The sequence below is a fragment of the Eptesicus fuscus genome, chromosome 5 (genome assembly GCF_027574615.1).
Source record: "Eptesicus fuscus isolate TK198812 chromosome 5, DD_ASM_mEF_20220401, whole genome shotgun sequence".
NCBI classification, from domain to species: Eukaryota; Metazoa; Chordata; class Mammalia; order Chiroptera; family Vespertilionidae; genus Eptesicus; species Eptesicus fuscus.
In genome coordinates this window covers 46,386,839-46,402,410 of record NC_072477.1, presented here as the reverse complement: position 1 = coordinate 46,402,410, position 15,572 = coordinate 46,386,839, and the positions used below count along the sequence as shown (strand labels likewise).

Here is a 15,572-nt window from a genome sequence, read left to right as displayed (position 1 = left end):
TGCTGTGTGGCCTTGGCCCCTCATCTGAAAAATGGGAATATTGATACGGTACTCTGAGGAGGCACAACAAAGCCCTCTAGCAACCTCTCCTTTCTAAAAAATGAGCACCACCATGGAACCTCCCTCACAGGGTTATTGGGGGGATAAAAAGAGTAAACAAATGGAGAGCATGCAGAGAGGAGCCTGCGTGTTTACCAATACATGTTGGCTGCTGTTATTATTACACCACTGCTGACACCACGACAGGCAGCCTGCAGAGAGCACTATCCTGTTTATAAAACACTTTCACCTACGGCATCTCAGGAAATGTGCCTGCGCACTAGAGCTGGTGCCTACTGGTTCATGACAGCTGATTGTTCAATTGGTAGGAATTTTGTCAGCCAATTATTAAAGAACTATTCTATCTAATAAAAGAGTAATATGCAAATTGACCGACACTCCAACACACAATATGGCTGCCCCCATGTGGTCAAAGATGGCTGCCCCCATGTGGACACAAGATGGCCACCGCAAGATGGCCAGCAGGGGAGGGCAGTTGGGAGGGACCAGGTCTGCAAGAGAGGGCAGCTGCGGGCGATCAAGTCTGAAGGGGAGGGCAGTTATGGGTGACCAGGCCAGCAGGGGAGGGCAGTTATGGGTGACCAGGCTGGCAGGGGAGCAGTTAGGCATCAATCAGGCTGGCAGGGGAGTGGTTAGGGGGTGATAAGGCTGGCAGGCAGAAGCGGTTAGGAGTAATCAGGAAGGCAGGCAGGCGAGCAGTTGGGAGCCAGCAGTCCTGGATTGTGAGAGGAATGTCCGACTTCCCGTTTAGGCCCGATTCCACCGGTGGAATCGGGCCTAAACGGGCAGTAGGACATCCCTCGAGGGGTCCCACATTGGAGAGGGTACAGGCTGGGCTGAGGAACACACACCCCCATGCACGAATTTCATGCAATAGGCCTCTAGTGTAATAATACTATTTTAATATTAAAAATTAAATTATATAAACTTATATTTAAATAAATTATATTTAAAACTTATTGCTCCCTAATTTTCATTATATTTTAGTATTGAGGTTGGTTCTACCTTTTATCTTTGTATTGGGGAAATACTACATAATGGTGGGCTCCTGCACCCCTCTTCCCAGCTCTAGTCAGTGACATCACATTGGCATCTTGAAATTGGCCATGGTGGGTGCATTTACACTGTGGAAATTGGCAGAACTACAAATCAGGACTTGATTTATTGTCTTCTTTATTCTAGACTTAAGTGCTGGAGAAGATTAGGTAATCATGCAGATTAAACTTAAAAGAGTGCTGTGTCTGTAGCCATTGTTTTGTGAATAGCATAGCAAATTAAGGAAGTGTTTTTTTAAAGAATAGTTTATTGATTTTTTAGAGAGAGGAAGTATTTTTTTTCAATATGCAGAAACTATTATCCAGTTCATCAAAGAAGTTACTCATGTCATTGGCAAACAAGTAAGGTTCCAGCACATGCCTTCACTGTTTCATTTTTACCTTACTTGTTAATGTAAATAAAATTATCAACCAACGTTCTTGTTGGAACTACACTCCTTTGTCCACTACACCCACAGGTTGGCTACTGATGCAAGACTGGCAAAATCCAAGGAAAGCTATGAGAACCAATTGGCTCTCTGGAATTTACAATAAAAAGTATTATATATTTATTATTTGTAAATTGTGTTATAAATCTTTATATCATAAAATTTACAATGTAAGTGTGTCTGTGTGTGTATTGTTTTTTCAGAGATCTGGCTGTTACCAGAATACCACAGCACAGAATCTCAGTAAATCAGGTTACAGTCTATGTTTTCCAGATGAGAAACTGAAGAACAGAGAAGTTAAATAACTTACTCAAGGCCATACAACTAATAAGTAGTGGAGCTAGGGTGGAGCCCAGGTCTTCCTAGTGTCAAGGTACCTGCTCTGTCTACCACCCTTCACTGCTTCCAGAATCAAGATTCTTTCACTCCCACTGAGATCAGCTGTAGTGGGAGGGCTGATGGTGGAGCTGTGAATAGAACTTTAAAAGTACTGTTTGAACATGTGATATTTCAATGGGGGTCAGGCCTCGCCAGGGATCCAGAGTGGAGGCTGTGGCACCTAAGAATAGCAAGAGGCCTCTGAGCACCTAACATAGATGGCAAAGTCAACAAGGGAAAGAGAAAAAGGGCACTGCAATTTTGTCTTAGGTTCCTCATCTGTAAAATAGGGATCTTGATCAATCTATTCCAACCATATCAGCTTTACCCAGTGTCCTGCCACCCTGGAAATCTGCACAGCCTGCTAGCTAGGAAATGCCACCTTATTCAATTTCCTTTTGGATGCTTCCATGTCCACCTCCCTTCCCGAATTCTTCTGGAGGCAAGAGAGAAATAGGGAGAAATGTGGCCTTATGGAGAAGCTATTAGCCCTGGCCAGTGTGGCTCAGTTGGTTGGAGCGTTGTCCTGTACACCGAGAGGTTGTGGGTTTAATTCCTGGTCAGAGCATGTTCTTAAGTTATGGGTACCATCTCCGTTGAGGCATGTACCAGAGGCAACCGATCAATGTTCCTCTCCCATATTGATGTTTTTCTCTCTCTCTCCCTTCCTCTGTCTTTCAAATCAATAAACATATCCTCAGGTGAAGATTAAGGAAAAAAAAATTCACCACGAGCACTTGTTCGGAGTTTTAGAGTCTGTAGGGCCTTTCATAAACAGTTACCTCCCTGGTCCCTCACTCCACTCCTGTGGGACAGGAAGGAAAGGCAGGTTTATCTCCACTCTCAAGATCAGGAAAGGTCAGAGATGTGACCTCCCCAACATTCCCCAGCAGAGGCGAGACTCAAATGCAGGCTCAACTCCCAGTCTTCTCCCTGTTCCCCTTCGCCACGTGGCCTCCTGTTATATCTTTCAAGAATCAGCTGGTTGATTTAATGCTCCCATTTCAATTCTTTTAATATCGGCTCTCCATCATTTAGTTTTTGCTACATTTTGTTCTTTTCCTCAACCATTCAGTTCAGTGTCCTCAGTTCACTTGTCCTCAGGTTACCTTAGGGTGGCCTTGCAAGAGTTGAAGAAGCAACCAGCATGCATTTCTAGGCTCCAGGCTCACGTCTGATGCAGGGGTGAGATGAAGGGGCTCATGGGGTACACTCTGAGGCTGGGGCAGGCTAAGCTTTGGGTATGAGGAACTGGAAACAGGCCCACCCCTCAGAGCACACTGAGAGGGTAAAAATCAGGAAAGACTTGTATAAAAGCTTCTGTAGCGAAGTAAAATACTTCAGAGTACACATGGGCCTCATAGGTAAGAATGTAAAGGGACAGAAACAGAGAGAAAATTGTGAAAGCATATAGTCCTAAGCACCTGAAAACACACACACACACACACACACAACACACACACACACACACACACCTGTTCATAAAAAGCTGGAGAAAATGCACCAAATGTTAATAGTGTTGTTTTGGAGTGGAAACTTTGTAGGTAACTTCTCTGTACATTTCTGTATTTTCTATGAGTTATTATTTTTATAATAGCATAAAAGACCATCAACTTCATTTAAAAAGTGTTTATGGGGTACCATTGGTTTATTTCTTTCCCACATCGCTAGTATCATCTCCAATTGGCTTATAGTCTCCCATCCACCCTCTCCCCTTCTGGGAACTAGAAATAGAACCAAGTAAATGTCTTCTATAAATTATTATTCATTTTCTTTTTTTTTTTTTTTTTTTCTTTTTTTTTTTTATTATTCATTTTCTTAAGTGTGATAATGGTACTGTGGGTTGTTAGGAGACAGACCTTAATCTTTGGAGATACATACAGAAGTGTTTAGAATGAAGTATCAGGATGGCTATAGTTTTCTTTCAAATGATACCAAAAGTTTAAAAAAATCAGATCTGTGTGCATATATATATATAATGTATATAAATGTTTTTAAAGACAGAAAACGATAAAGCAAGTGTGACCAAATGTTGAATTTAGGGGAAGGGTGTCCACTGTATTCTTCTCTAATTTCTTCAAATGTTTTGAAATGTTTTCATAATAAAAAAATTTTAAGGGAAAAAGCTTCCATGACTATCTATGCAAACTCCTTTGTCTGCCCTGAACCTTTAAAATCTCACCCTAACCTATCTTGACAGTTAAATCTCTGCCACATCTCACCTCCACTCTATGCCCCCAGATGTTAGCATGGAAATAGTCTCATTGTTGTAAATTCTATTTTCAAATGCATGCACATTTTATAGCACTTAATAAAATACAAATTAATTTATTTAAATATGAAGAATAGCTTATTAGAAAGAAAAAAAACAATGTAACCGAGAAATTAACCATAAAGAATACATTTATGCCCTAACCGATTTGGCTCAGTGGATAGAGCGTTGGCCTGCAGACTCAAGGGTCCCAGGTTCGATTCCGGTCAAGGGCATGTACCTTGGTTGTGGGCACATACCCAGTGGGGAGTATGCAGGAGGCAGCTGATCAATGTTTCTCTCTCATCAATGTTTTTAACTCTCTATCCCTCTCCCTTCCTCTCTGTAAAAAATCAATAAAATATATATTTTTTAAAAAGAATACATTTACCTGGTATAGCACAGTACAGGTACAGACCTTTGGATTAACTGTGTGTAAAAGGCATGTATGACCCAAGGAAGAAATGTGCACTGTTAGAATCTGATAAAATAAAAGCTGGTGACACCCAGCTTTGTTAAATGTTTCTCACTAAGTTAAAGTCTAAACTCTGACATTTAATACCTGTGTGATCTTGAACAAGTTACTTAACTTCTCTGAATCTCAATTGCCTTGTGTGTAAAAAAGTGGCCATACCTTGTATCTCAATGGGTGGCCGTGAGAATCAAATAAGAGAACAGATGTAAGCATGCTATATTCTAGAACGTACTGTATATATTTAAAGTATTATTGGTGTTATTCTTATAAGAGCGTGAGGAGCAGATCCCATCACATTATGAACTTAACAGCTCAAAGGATGATCAGGGCATAGAGGAATTTGGAGTTTTGGAGTATCTTGCTCAGGAATTCACTCCTTTTAATACTATTTATACAGATCAAAAAGTCCCTTCAGAGTTTTGGGTTCCTGGCTTGCATACAATTTCATTCAACCCTCGTGTCTTATTCTTATTCCAGTCAGACCCGAGAACTATCTTCTCTTTCTGAATTCTCAAGTTGAATCAGGTTAAGGCTGTGGGGGAGAGTGGGGTCACACCCTTACTCAGAAAGGAAACTCCCAACTCCAAAATAAACACAAAACCACATAAAAACGCCCTTTACAAGGCTTTTATTTGTGTTGGGATCACATACCAGGGCGAGGTTCCTGTGTAGCACCGAGCCCCATTTCCTGGTAATCCATCCCGTGGAAGACATGTCTGAAGGCACATCAGGAGCTGCCGACACTGAGGGGCAGTCAGCCCCAGTGTCCCTCCCATCTATGTAAATACAGGGCAACATCATCTACCTCTACCCACCTACCCACTCCAGCAGGCCTTTCTGTGCGAATGTACAGCACACACCGGGATGGTATTCACTCTGCTGGGGCAGAATGTACCTCTTGGACGTGAACATTTCTTGGGTCAGCTTCTATTTCAGGTGGCCTCCCCACTGAAGCCCACTACGACATCTCCTAGTAGATGGTGAGCCCTTGGAAAGCAGGTACTATATTACATTGATGTTTGTCACTCTAGTCTGTGGCATAAAATAGACCCTCAATCAATGTTCCGATCACTGAATTGAAATCTGCCCGCAACCTCTTTTGCTTTTTCCAGGCGACATAAAAGGGCCTTTGCCATCCATGCATGCATTTGGTCTTACTAAGGTATTCATTTACTTATTTGCACAACATTGAGTCACTGTGCTAGACACAAGCAGCGGAATGCTCACAGGGATAATGCTCCCAGCAGCAGTCTGTACAAAGGACGACAGAAGCAGACAGGCAGGTCAGTTCTCAGTGATGATTTGGGAGGTGACAGGGGCGGGAAAGTCTTCCCAGAAAAAATGGTGTTTCTGCTGGGCCTTGAAGAATGAACAGGAAGTCCACAGGCACAGGAAAGGAAGAGCAGCCGTTTCCTGGATGGGGGAACAGCAGGAACAGAGGAGGAGAGAGGCCAGAACAGTATCTGTGGTCCTGTTGGTGGGGCTAATGTTTTGGAGTGGGGGAAGGTGGATGAGGCCAGACTAAAGGCTAAGGCAGCATAAGAAAGGCCTGAAAGCCATGCTGAGAATGGGGCCATTTATCTACCCCATGGGTGAAAAGGATCCATCAGAGATTTCTGGGCAACAGCATGCCATGATCTGTTTACCAAGACTGCTTATCAACATTTTTGTGTCCATTCGTCTGCTTTCTGCGACAAAGCTGGGAGCATGTCGTAAGCAGGGACAGAGCCTCACCGTGCCCAGCACAACGGCTGACATAGGAGTAGAGGCCATTCATAGTCCAAAGGCTGACCTTCCTCCATCAAGCTGGAAAGTGAGAGTGGAGAACAGGTCATGGGTAGGAACGTGGACACAACATGGACACATGTTAACAGGGCAGTTTGGCTAGCCTGGCTCACCTGGTGAGGCAGAATAAAAATGTAACAGGATAAAACAGGAGGGGAAAGCCGAGACACCCCTACCCCCTCGTTGAGAGTGAAGACCAGGAATAGTAATGCATTCATATAAAATGAATTTTATATGGTGGGAGACAATATGGAACCAAGAAGTCCCCTCTAAGCTGGATCTTCGGCATGATCCCCTTGGGCGGGCGGAAAGCTTCAGCCAGGGGGCACACACACGCACATTCTGGCTCCAGGAAGTGTCTACCCAACCATGAGGTCAGCTCTCTGAGTTCCAGCCACTTATCACTTCCTGAAGGTGCCTAGCTGGGCCCAGACCAAGGGACCCACTGGTGGGGGAGTCAGAAGGCTGAGACCACACAGCTCTAAGGACATGAGGCGCGGGGTGGGTGTTAGCAGCATCCACGCCCTGCACGCATCCAGGAGAAACCCAGACTGTCTCCAGATTGTGGAAAATGTCCAGACTGAGCCCAGGAGCCAGACATCCTCCACAGCAGCCCCACCCAGCAACCAACCTCAGCTCTCTGCTGGGCAGTTTAAATGGCACCAACAGGCTTTGTTTTCCTAGTCTATGGGGGCCCAAAACACCGTGACAAGAGTTGTGTGTTCTTTTCCTCTGTTCTAGACAGGGAAATAACAACACCAGCTACTATTACAGAGCACCTCCTTGGTATTCAGCACTTCATGCCACTTCTCTCTAACCCTCACAACAACTCTGCCAGGCAGGTATTATTGTTTGCATTGAAGCTGAAAAACCGAGGTTCAGTTGTATCCTGGTACACAGTAGAGGGAGACACAAACCCTGACCTGCTAACTCCCAGCCAGCACTCCTCCCAACCACTGAGAGCCGCCATAGAAGCAAACTATACAGCACGAACCTGCTGTAGTCATGGGGCCTGCGGGCCTCACAACTCCTCCTCCTCCTCCACAACTCCTCCTGCGGGTGTTAGGGCGAGGGTGCTACTAACACCCACGCACGCCTCGTACCCTTAGAGTGTGTGGACCCGTTCTCTAACAGACAAAGGAGCCCATTTTGAGACTGGTCTCCTGGATCCAGCAAAGACATGAAAACAAGTTCACTGTCTATAGTATGACCAGGAAGGAGGCACAGGTGTAATTCGGGTAGAGTGTTTCCTATTTGATGTCTTACCACACTGAGGTCCAAAGGTCTGCCCAGGCCACACCCTCCTTGGTGACCCCAACTTTTACCCCTTGACATGTAAGTGAAGCTCTGTAAGACATCTTCTATTGGAGGAATTCAATATACTGCGAGATAATAACAACTGGCATTAGGAGGGGGGAACCATGCGGAGGAGACTCACAGCAGGTCCCCTCACAATGCAGAGTAAGTGCAGGGGTGAGATCTATGTACCGGAACCGAGCCCACCCTCTGCAGTTGCTGTGAGGCTGTAGATAAGCCATACCCTCTGGACCAGTCCCCCAAGTCAGTGCCATCCTGGACTCTGCCCTCTCCCTCATCTCCCACATCTAATTAGGCACCCAATCAATCCTCAGATCAACCTCTGAAATAGGTCTTACACCTGTCCCCTTCTCAAATTAGTTTGGCACTTGTCACATCTCACCTGATAAATGTATAACCTCCTGGCTGGGACTCCAGCCTCCAGTGTTTTGCCACCATTCTATCCATCCTCCTGGTCAGAGGGATCCTTCTGAAACACACTCCTTGCTCACCTGGCCCCCACGGGGTAAAGTTCTGTCTCCTTGGCTAGGCTCCCACACCCTCATGTTTGCCTCCTTCTCTCCTCCTGACTTCTCCAGCCATTCAGCACATTCACTCTTTGCCTTACTTCCCTGAATGCTTTGTGGTATTCTGGGACCATGTACCCTGCTGGCCTCTCTTCCTAAGGAGGCCCTTCCCCTCTGATAATGCCTGCCTGTCTTTCAAAACTCAAGCCAAGCCCTGACCAGTTTGGCTCAGTGGATAGAGCGTCAGCCTGCGGACTCAGGGGTCCCGGGTTCGATTCTGGTCAAGGGCATGTACCTTGGTTGCCGGCACATCCCCAGTGAGGGGCGTGTAGGAGGCAGCTGATCAGTGTTTCTCTCTCATCGATGTTTTTAACTCTCTGTCCCTCTCCCTTCCTCTCTGTAAAAAATCAATAAAATATATTTTAAAAAACTACTTTCATAAAAAAAAATTCTTGATTCTTCTTAAGAAAAGTTCATTAAAAAAAAAAAAAAACTCAAGCCAAATACCACCTTCTCCAGGAAGCCCTCTCAAATACCTCATTCTGACTTAAATGCCCCTCCTTGAGGCTCCCAGCCCCACGTACTTCTCTCTATCAACTTAGAATTGTTGATCTTTCTTTTTTGCTTCCTGCACTAAGTTCCCTGCAAAAGAGGAACTAAGCCTAGACAGGGCCTCAGTTGATTCTGGATCTGTAGCAATATCCAGGCACCCATCACAGTGCTTGAAACACAACAGGAGTTTCTGGATAGAAAAGTGAGTGGGTCTCCTCCCCAGTAAACAGGTCCCTCTGATCATGGGTTAGAGATCTTCATGCTTTGGGTGTCTGTACAGGCTCATCAGTCGTTGCAAAGGAGCTCAGTTTCTATGGCAACTGACCATCCTACTTTGACCACATTCTTGCTTTTCGAAGTCCTATGTGGTCACAGTGAACTTTCTCAACCTTGAAGAGCAGTTACCACAAATGATCTGTGGCCCCTGGAAGCAATTTGATGGCCACAGTACGGGGTGGGGTGGGGGAGGGAGGCCAGTGGTCCTGGGCTCCAAGATAGACAACCTCTGGTCAAGGGATGCTGGAGGCTGTGCTGTGGTGGGTCTGGAGCGCCAACCAACCTCAGCCGTCCCCTCTGAACGCTACGAGATCTGCCTCCTCAGGAGTTAGCTCTTGCTTACCGAAAAGTTCAATCTTGTTAAATGTGTTTGGTTTCAAGTTTCCTGTCATTGGTCTACTTATTTAAAAATTACACCATCTGCTCCTGAAAGAGATAGGTGCCTGTGGTCTGATTAAGAAGCTTCCTGCAGTCGGCCTATGTGAAGAAATCCTAATCTGTTCAGTGAACCTGTGGAGGTGGACACGTTCTCTCCCAGGAGCTCAGAGTTTTCACCTGTAAGATGAGGGAGGAGAGCCACGTGGGCACTGACCCCTCTTGGCAATGACATCGGGAGAGACTGGGCCCATTCTTCCTAAATTGATTATTTTCCCTCACCTCCCTCCCCCCTCACTGACCTTGAGATCAAAGTGAGCAATTTTCTTGGCATGAAGGTAGTTCACTCCGTCCAGGATCTGCTTAATGAAGCTGGTGGCCTCCTCCTCACTCAGGGACTCCTTCTGGGCCAGAAAATCAAAAAGCTCTCCTCCGGACACCCTGCAAGAAACCGGCAGGACGCCCAGTCAGCCCTGTGCCCCGAGGCCAGGCCGATGGCTCCAGGTCCTGAACCTGACCCCTGAGCACCCTGCGTGGCAGAATCCCTCGCCCATCTCTGGGGCTTTGTCCAGCCAGGGGCTGACTTGGCTTCTGTGCTGTGTTTTTCCCTTTGGCTCACAAGGGCAGGACCCATCCTGAGGGTGTCACCAGAAAGGTCTCTGCGAAGGCTCTAGGCCCAGGGCCCTGGTTACTCTGGGTGTCACCTCGCCCCACAGATGACTGAGGTTGCAGAGGACGGAAACAAGTGCTGCCGGGTGGAAAAAGTAACATATGCTGGGCCAGAAACTGGAGACCTAGGTTCCCACTAGCCCTGCACTGACCTTGGACAACTCACTTCCCCTCCCGGCAGGCCTCAGTTTCCTCACCTGCAAAACGAGCAGATTGAGCAAGATGGCTCCTAAAGCCCCTTTCTTTGATTTTATAACAGATGGCCTCGTCAAAGGTCCCTAATTTAAACATAAAGACCCATTAATTATATTAATCTCTAAAAACTATAAAATACTTTTGTCCTCACACTCCACACTCTTGCACCTTATAGTTGATGTGACAGAAATGGAGACCCACAGAGCAAAAAGCATTTCCCCTGAAGGTACTAGTTTACAGTTTTATCTGAATTTAGGATAGCCAGGTAAAGCAGGAGGTTTGTATTTGCTAAGTCGGGCACCCCTTCTGGGCTGGTTTGTCCTCTGTCAGAGGCCGGGGTATCCAGCCTGCATGTGCTTCTCTGGGGCTGGGACAGAGCCAAGGGTCACCCCAGGAAAAGGTCTCAGGAAGGGACCTGGGAAAGGTGGTCCAAGAACCCGATCACCGAGATAATGCATTTAAAATGCAGATTCCCAGGTCCCACTACAGCCCCTACCGAATTATAGCCTCAAGCAGCAGAGCCTTGGAACCTGTATTTTTACAATAACAACATAATAGTAATTCACATTTATTGCATACTTACTCTGTGCATTATGTATACTGTATACACATTATCTCAATCATCACAATACCCTATGAGTGAAGCACTATTTTTTTCCTATTTCACCATTGAAGAAACAGAGGCTCCAAGCAAGCTTCACATGTGACATGAGTTAATCTATTGAGATTTTGAAAATATTCTTTGCGCCATACAGAAATCAATTTATATGAACAACTAAATCCTTCCCAGCCCCGGCCACAGTCTGGCCACACACTAGCATGTAACTGGGACTAGTTGCCCTAACTCTCTCAGCAATGTCCCTCAGACATTGAGGGTAATGAGAAGGTCTACATGCTAGGCTTGTTCTGATGAGCTAATTAGCCAGTGCACCAAGCCAGGCTCTTGGCACAGTGACTGGCACATGACAGTGCTCCATCCATGGGGGCTTCTGTTATGATGTGATTATCTGTGTTATATGTGGTTAGCACAGGCTCAAGTGGTGGGAGAAGGTGCTGGGGACGCAGTGAGACTTGGGCAGGGCCTGGACGGAGGAAGCAGAGAATGAGGACAGGTGTGACAGGAAACAGCACAAGCAAAGGCCCAGAGGTGAGGGTGAACATGGAACACGTACATGGAATTAACTCCCTGCGCCCTGGCCGGCTTTGGAGGTGAGGTGCAGGCCTGCTGGAATGCTGCTTCTGCCACTTCCTAGCAAGTCTCTCTCCACCTCTGCCAAATGGAGCCAAAATATCTCCCTTAAGTAGATGGACCAATGTCAGAAGTGCATGTTCCTGCTGGGCTGTGAGCTTCTCAAGGACAGGAGCCATGAGTTAGGTACTCATCTGTATGTCTAGAGTCTGCCACATAATAGATGCTGAGTAAATATTTAGAGAAAGAGAGTGGGGGCAAGAAAGAGAGAAGGGGGAGGTGAGAGAGTGAAGAGAGGGTGCGATAAGATGGCACATGCAAGCATATTGTCTGCAAGAGCTGCAGCGCCCCTCTACTCAGAGTGAGCTGGGTGTGGCCAGAAGTGGCTGGGTGTGCATGGGACGCGGCTGGTGCACTATTTCCCCACGTGTCTCATGGGTGAGGTCATGCTCTGCCCCACCCCCACCTGGGGCAGGTGCTGGAACTAGAGCAGCCTTGCAGTTGCTGAAGTGTGTGGGACGCGGCTGGTGCACTATTTCCCCATGTGTCTCATGAGTGAGGTCATCCTCTGCCCCATCCCCACCTGGCGCAGGTGGGAAGAATCTTGTAAAATTGGACAAGTGCTATGAGAGCCTCAATAAATACCGTGATCTCTGAGTAAATACTATGCTACATCATTGTCAGGGGTGACAGTGGTGGAGGGCTTCATTTAGAGTTTATTTAGAGTTTGCCACCTGTGCCATGTGCTTCCTCAAGCATTCTTTCACATCCACCCTAAGGTATAAAAGGAACTTCTGTTCTGATTTTTCAAATGAGAAGACTGAGGTCCCCAAGAGACCAGGTGACTGGCCCAAGGTCACACAGCTAGTAAATGGCAGAACCACCATTTAGACACAGATCTTCTCAGCATCAGGTCCACCACGTTACAAAGCTGGAATTGCTGAGGCGAAAGGGACAGCTCGAAGCCACCCCAGGCCCTGGGCACGTGCTCTGAGATCCTTGCTCAGCAGCACCCATGCCCTCTCTCTAAAGATCAGTGGGAAAATATCTTCAGGTGAGGATTAACAACAACAAAAGAAATGACAACAAAGTATCATTTTCTAACTATGCAGGTCAATAATTAATGAACCCTGTTTTAAAATAAGTGACACAGGGTTAGCAAGGCTGCAGGCAAATAGGAACACTGCTGTGTTGCAGGTGGTACTGGTTAACCAACATCAATGTATGCAAGTGAGGATATCAGGAGCCCTAAAAATGTCAGCCTAGTCATCCCAATCCTGAGGATTTATCTGAAAGAATGAATTCGAAACGAAAGGGGAAAATTATGGGAAGAAGGTTGTTTTAAGGCAGTAAAATTTATAATGATTAAAAGCTGGTAAGTAAAAACCAAATGACCAACAAGAAGGAAAGACAGGTATATAATTTAATAAAACATGATATAGTCAGTTAAAAGAAAAAAAGCTATTTATGGAGAGATATAGATATAGATATAGATATAGATATAGATATAGATATATAGATATAGATATGAGTCTCTGTGTGATAGGGTTAGTACGAGGAATAGACAAGGTAAGAGACGTGCCTGGCACAGTGACTGTAAAGCAACCTCTCTGTGTTAGCAGGATACTTCCTTCATCACAGTCCCCGTGAGGACTAAACAGATGACAAGCATGAAACATGTGGCAAATGCTCTCTAAATAATAGTTATTGTAACAATAAAGGCATCACAGCACAAATGCAGTAGTTTTTTCCAGGAAAGGGCTGGAGAAGGGCTTCGCAGAGCCCAAAAGATGTTTGTTTCCCTTGGTCATAGAACAGACCCCGGCCTGACAATCTCCCCTGCTGCCCCCTCCGCTCCCCGCTCCATCCTCCCACCTGCTTGCCAGCCAGGAAATGACCCAGAGCCAGCCATCCCTTCCCTTTGATCCCCAGGGCCCATGAAAGCCAGACCTGACTGTCACCTCTCTCCTGCTGCTTGGCCCCTGCTTTCCCCCAGGTTTAGAAAGAGGCTGGGGGGTCACTGAGGGCAACCACCCACCACTAACTTCGCCTGCTCTGGGGCCTGTGGCTGGAGCTTCCGCCGCCTGGCCTGCCCCTGTTGCCCACCATGGGTCCCGGCAGCCCACTCACAGCTCCAGGATGAGCACCACGTCGGTGCGGTTCTCAAAGACGTCGTGCAGCGTGATGATGTTGGGATGCAGCACCTGCCGCAGGATGCTCACCTCCCGCTCGATGTCCTCCCGGCACACGCCCCGCCGGCTGGCCCGGCTCTGCCGCTTCTTGATGAACTTGGCTGCGTACTCCAGCCCGGTGCTCTTCTCCCGGCACTTCTTCACAATGGCAAACTGGCCGCTGTGGGGACACAGACTCACACAATTAGGGTGTCACTGTGGCCTTCCGGGACACTGATTCAGAGTCACTCTGCCAGCTCAGCACAAATCCTGCCACCAGCCAGCATCCCCACCTGGCCATCAGCCAGTGGCTGAGATGGGACAGGTCCTGGGCTTCCCTTCTGTTCATATGGACCCTGAATGAATGTTAGCATTGTTGTTTCCAGTGTACAGATGTGAACACTGAGGCCCTGAAAGGTTACTGATTTGATCAAAATGACACAACCTTGCCCTGGCCGGTGTGGCTTTGTGGATAGAGCGTTGGCCCGTCCACCAAAGGATCACAGGTTCGATTCCCAGTCAAGGGCCCTTACCTGGGTTTCAGGTTTGATTCCCAGCCCCTGTCGGGACATGTACAGAAGGTAACCAAACGCTGTGTCTCTCTCACATCGATGTTTCTTTCTCTCTCTCTCTCTCTCTCTCTCTCTCTCTCTCTCTCTCTCTCTCTCTCTTTCTCCCTTCCTCCCTCCCTCACTCCCTCCCTCCTTTCCACTCTCTCTAAAGTCAATGGAGAAAATATTCTCGAATGAGGATTAATCAAAAAAACTACACAGCCTTGTCATTCCAAAGCCTCAGCTGGAACCCAAGTCTAGTATTCACCAGATGAAATCACAATGCCCAGAGGCCTATATTATGTAATGGAAAGGTTAGAAAGGAAAAACAAAAAGACTAGCATACCCTGGCCAGGTGGCTCAGTTGGTTGGAGCATCATCCCATGTACCAAAAAGATTGCAGGTTCGATTCCCACCACCTAGGTTGTATGTTTGATCCCTGGTCAGGGCATGTAGGGAAGGCAACTGATTGATGTTTCTCTTTCACATTGATATTTCTCTCTCTCTTCCTTTCTTGCTCTCCAAAATCAGTAAAAACATATCCTTGGGAAGGATTTTTAAAAAGACTGGCATGGTCAAAATACTAATGCTAAGAATCATCCAGCTGAGTCTCCCGTATCTGGATACAAGCACAGATTCGTCCATTGGGAATTGTGAGGTGAGTGACAAACACCTCCCCCTATATTCACATTTTTGCCCCTTTGCTCCCAACCTCCTCCCCACAAGTAAAATCTTGACTACCTGACATGAGCCAAGCAGCTGGACAATAGGGGGACCCAGCAAATATGAGGATGATGCACTTAATGTAAATACCGGGCCAGAGGCTCTACAGGCTGGGTTGGTGGGGAGCCTGGTGGGGGTGGAGGCAGCCTAACACTGTGAATAACTAGAGGTGGGAGTTCCTCACGGTGAGAGGGCTGATGGGACCACAGAGCTGTAGAATGTTTGGAAACTGAGGCCCAGAAGTCAAGTCACTCTCCTGAGGTCATCACAGGGTTAATGGCAAGGCCAGGCCCCAGCGATGGGCACCTAGCCCACTGCCCACAAAGCCTCTAAGATACAGGAGTCAGGGCTGGGCCTGGAAGCCTTCACTCTGTAGACCAGGACAGCAGCCATAATGTGGTGTCCATGCCAGAGCGGCAGGCGGCGCTGAGCCAGCTCCCCTGGGTGTGCCCACCCCAAGGGAAGGCCGGCAGCCTCTGCTTCACCATCTCAGTCCAGGATCCAGTGAGGGCAGCTCTAAGTCCCTGGAGACTGCCCGGTGGCCACCCCTCCTAGGGTCCTCCCACACCCCTTCCACCATGGCCCCATGTTTTCTTGCCAGCCACAACACCCACTG

At 47.1% G+C, this 15,572-nt stretch overlaps 1 protein-coding gene across 9 annotated transcripts in view; it reads right to left on the bottom strand.

Annotated features, from left to right (window-relative positions):
* The window catches only part of DAPK2 (death associated protein kinase 2), a 116,650-nt gene that overhangs the window by 32,358 nt on the left and 68,720 nt on the right, over positions 1–15,572 (bottom strand). For 7 of the 9 annotated variants that reach the window (XM_054716158.1, XM_008139142.3, XM_054716159.1 and 4 more), the window contains 2 exons: positions 13,642–13,863; positions 9,761–9,899 (listed from right to left, as the gene is read on the bottom strand). In XM_054716158.1, coding sequence (XP_054572133.1) covers positions 9,761–9,899; positions 13,642–13,863 — 361 coding nt within the window. Of the gene's footprint in view, positions 1–9,760; positions 9,900–13,641; positions 13,864–15,572 lie in introns of those variants that run through there. The other 2 variants (XM_054716164.1, XM_054716163.1) reach the window with 2 other exon arrangements.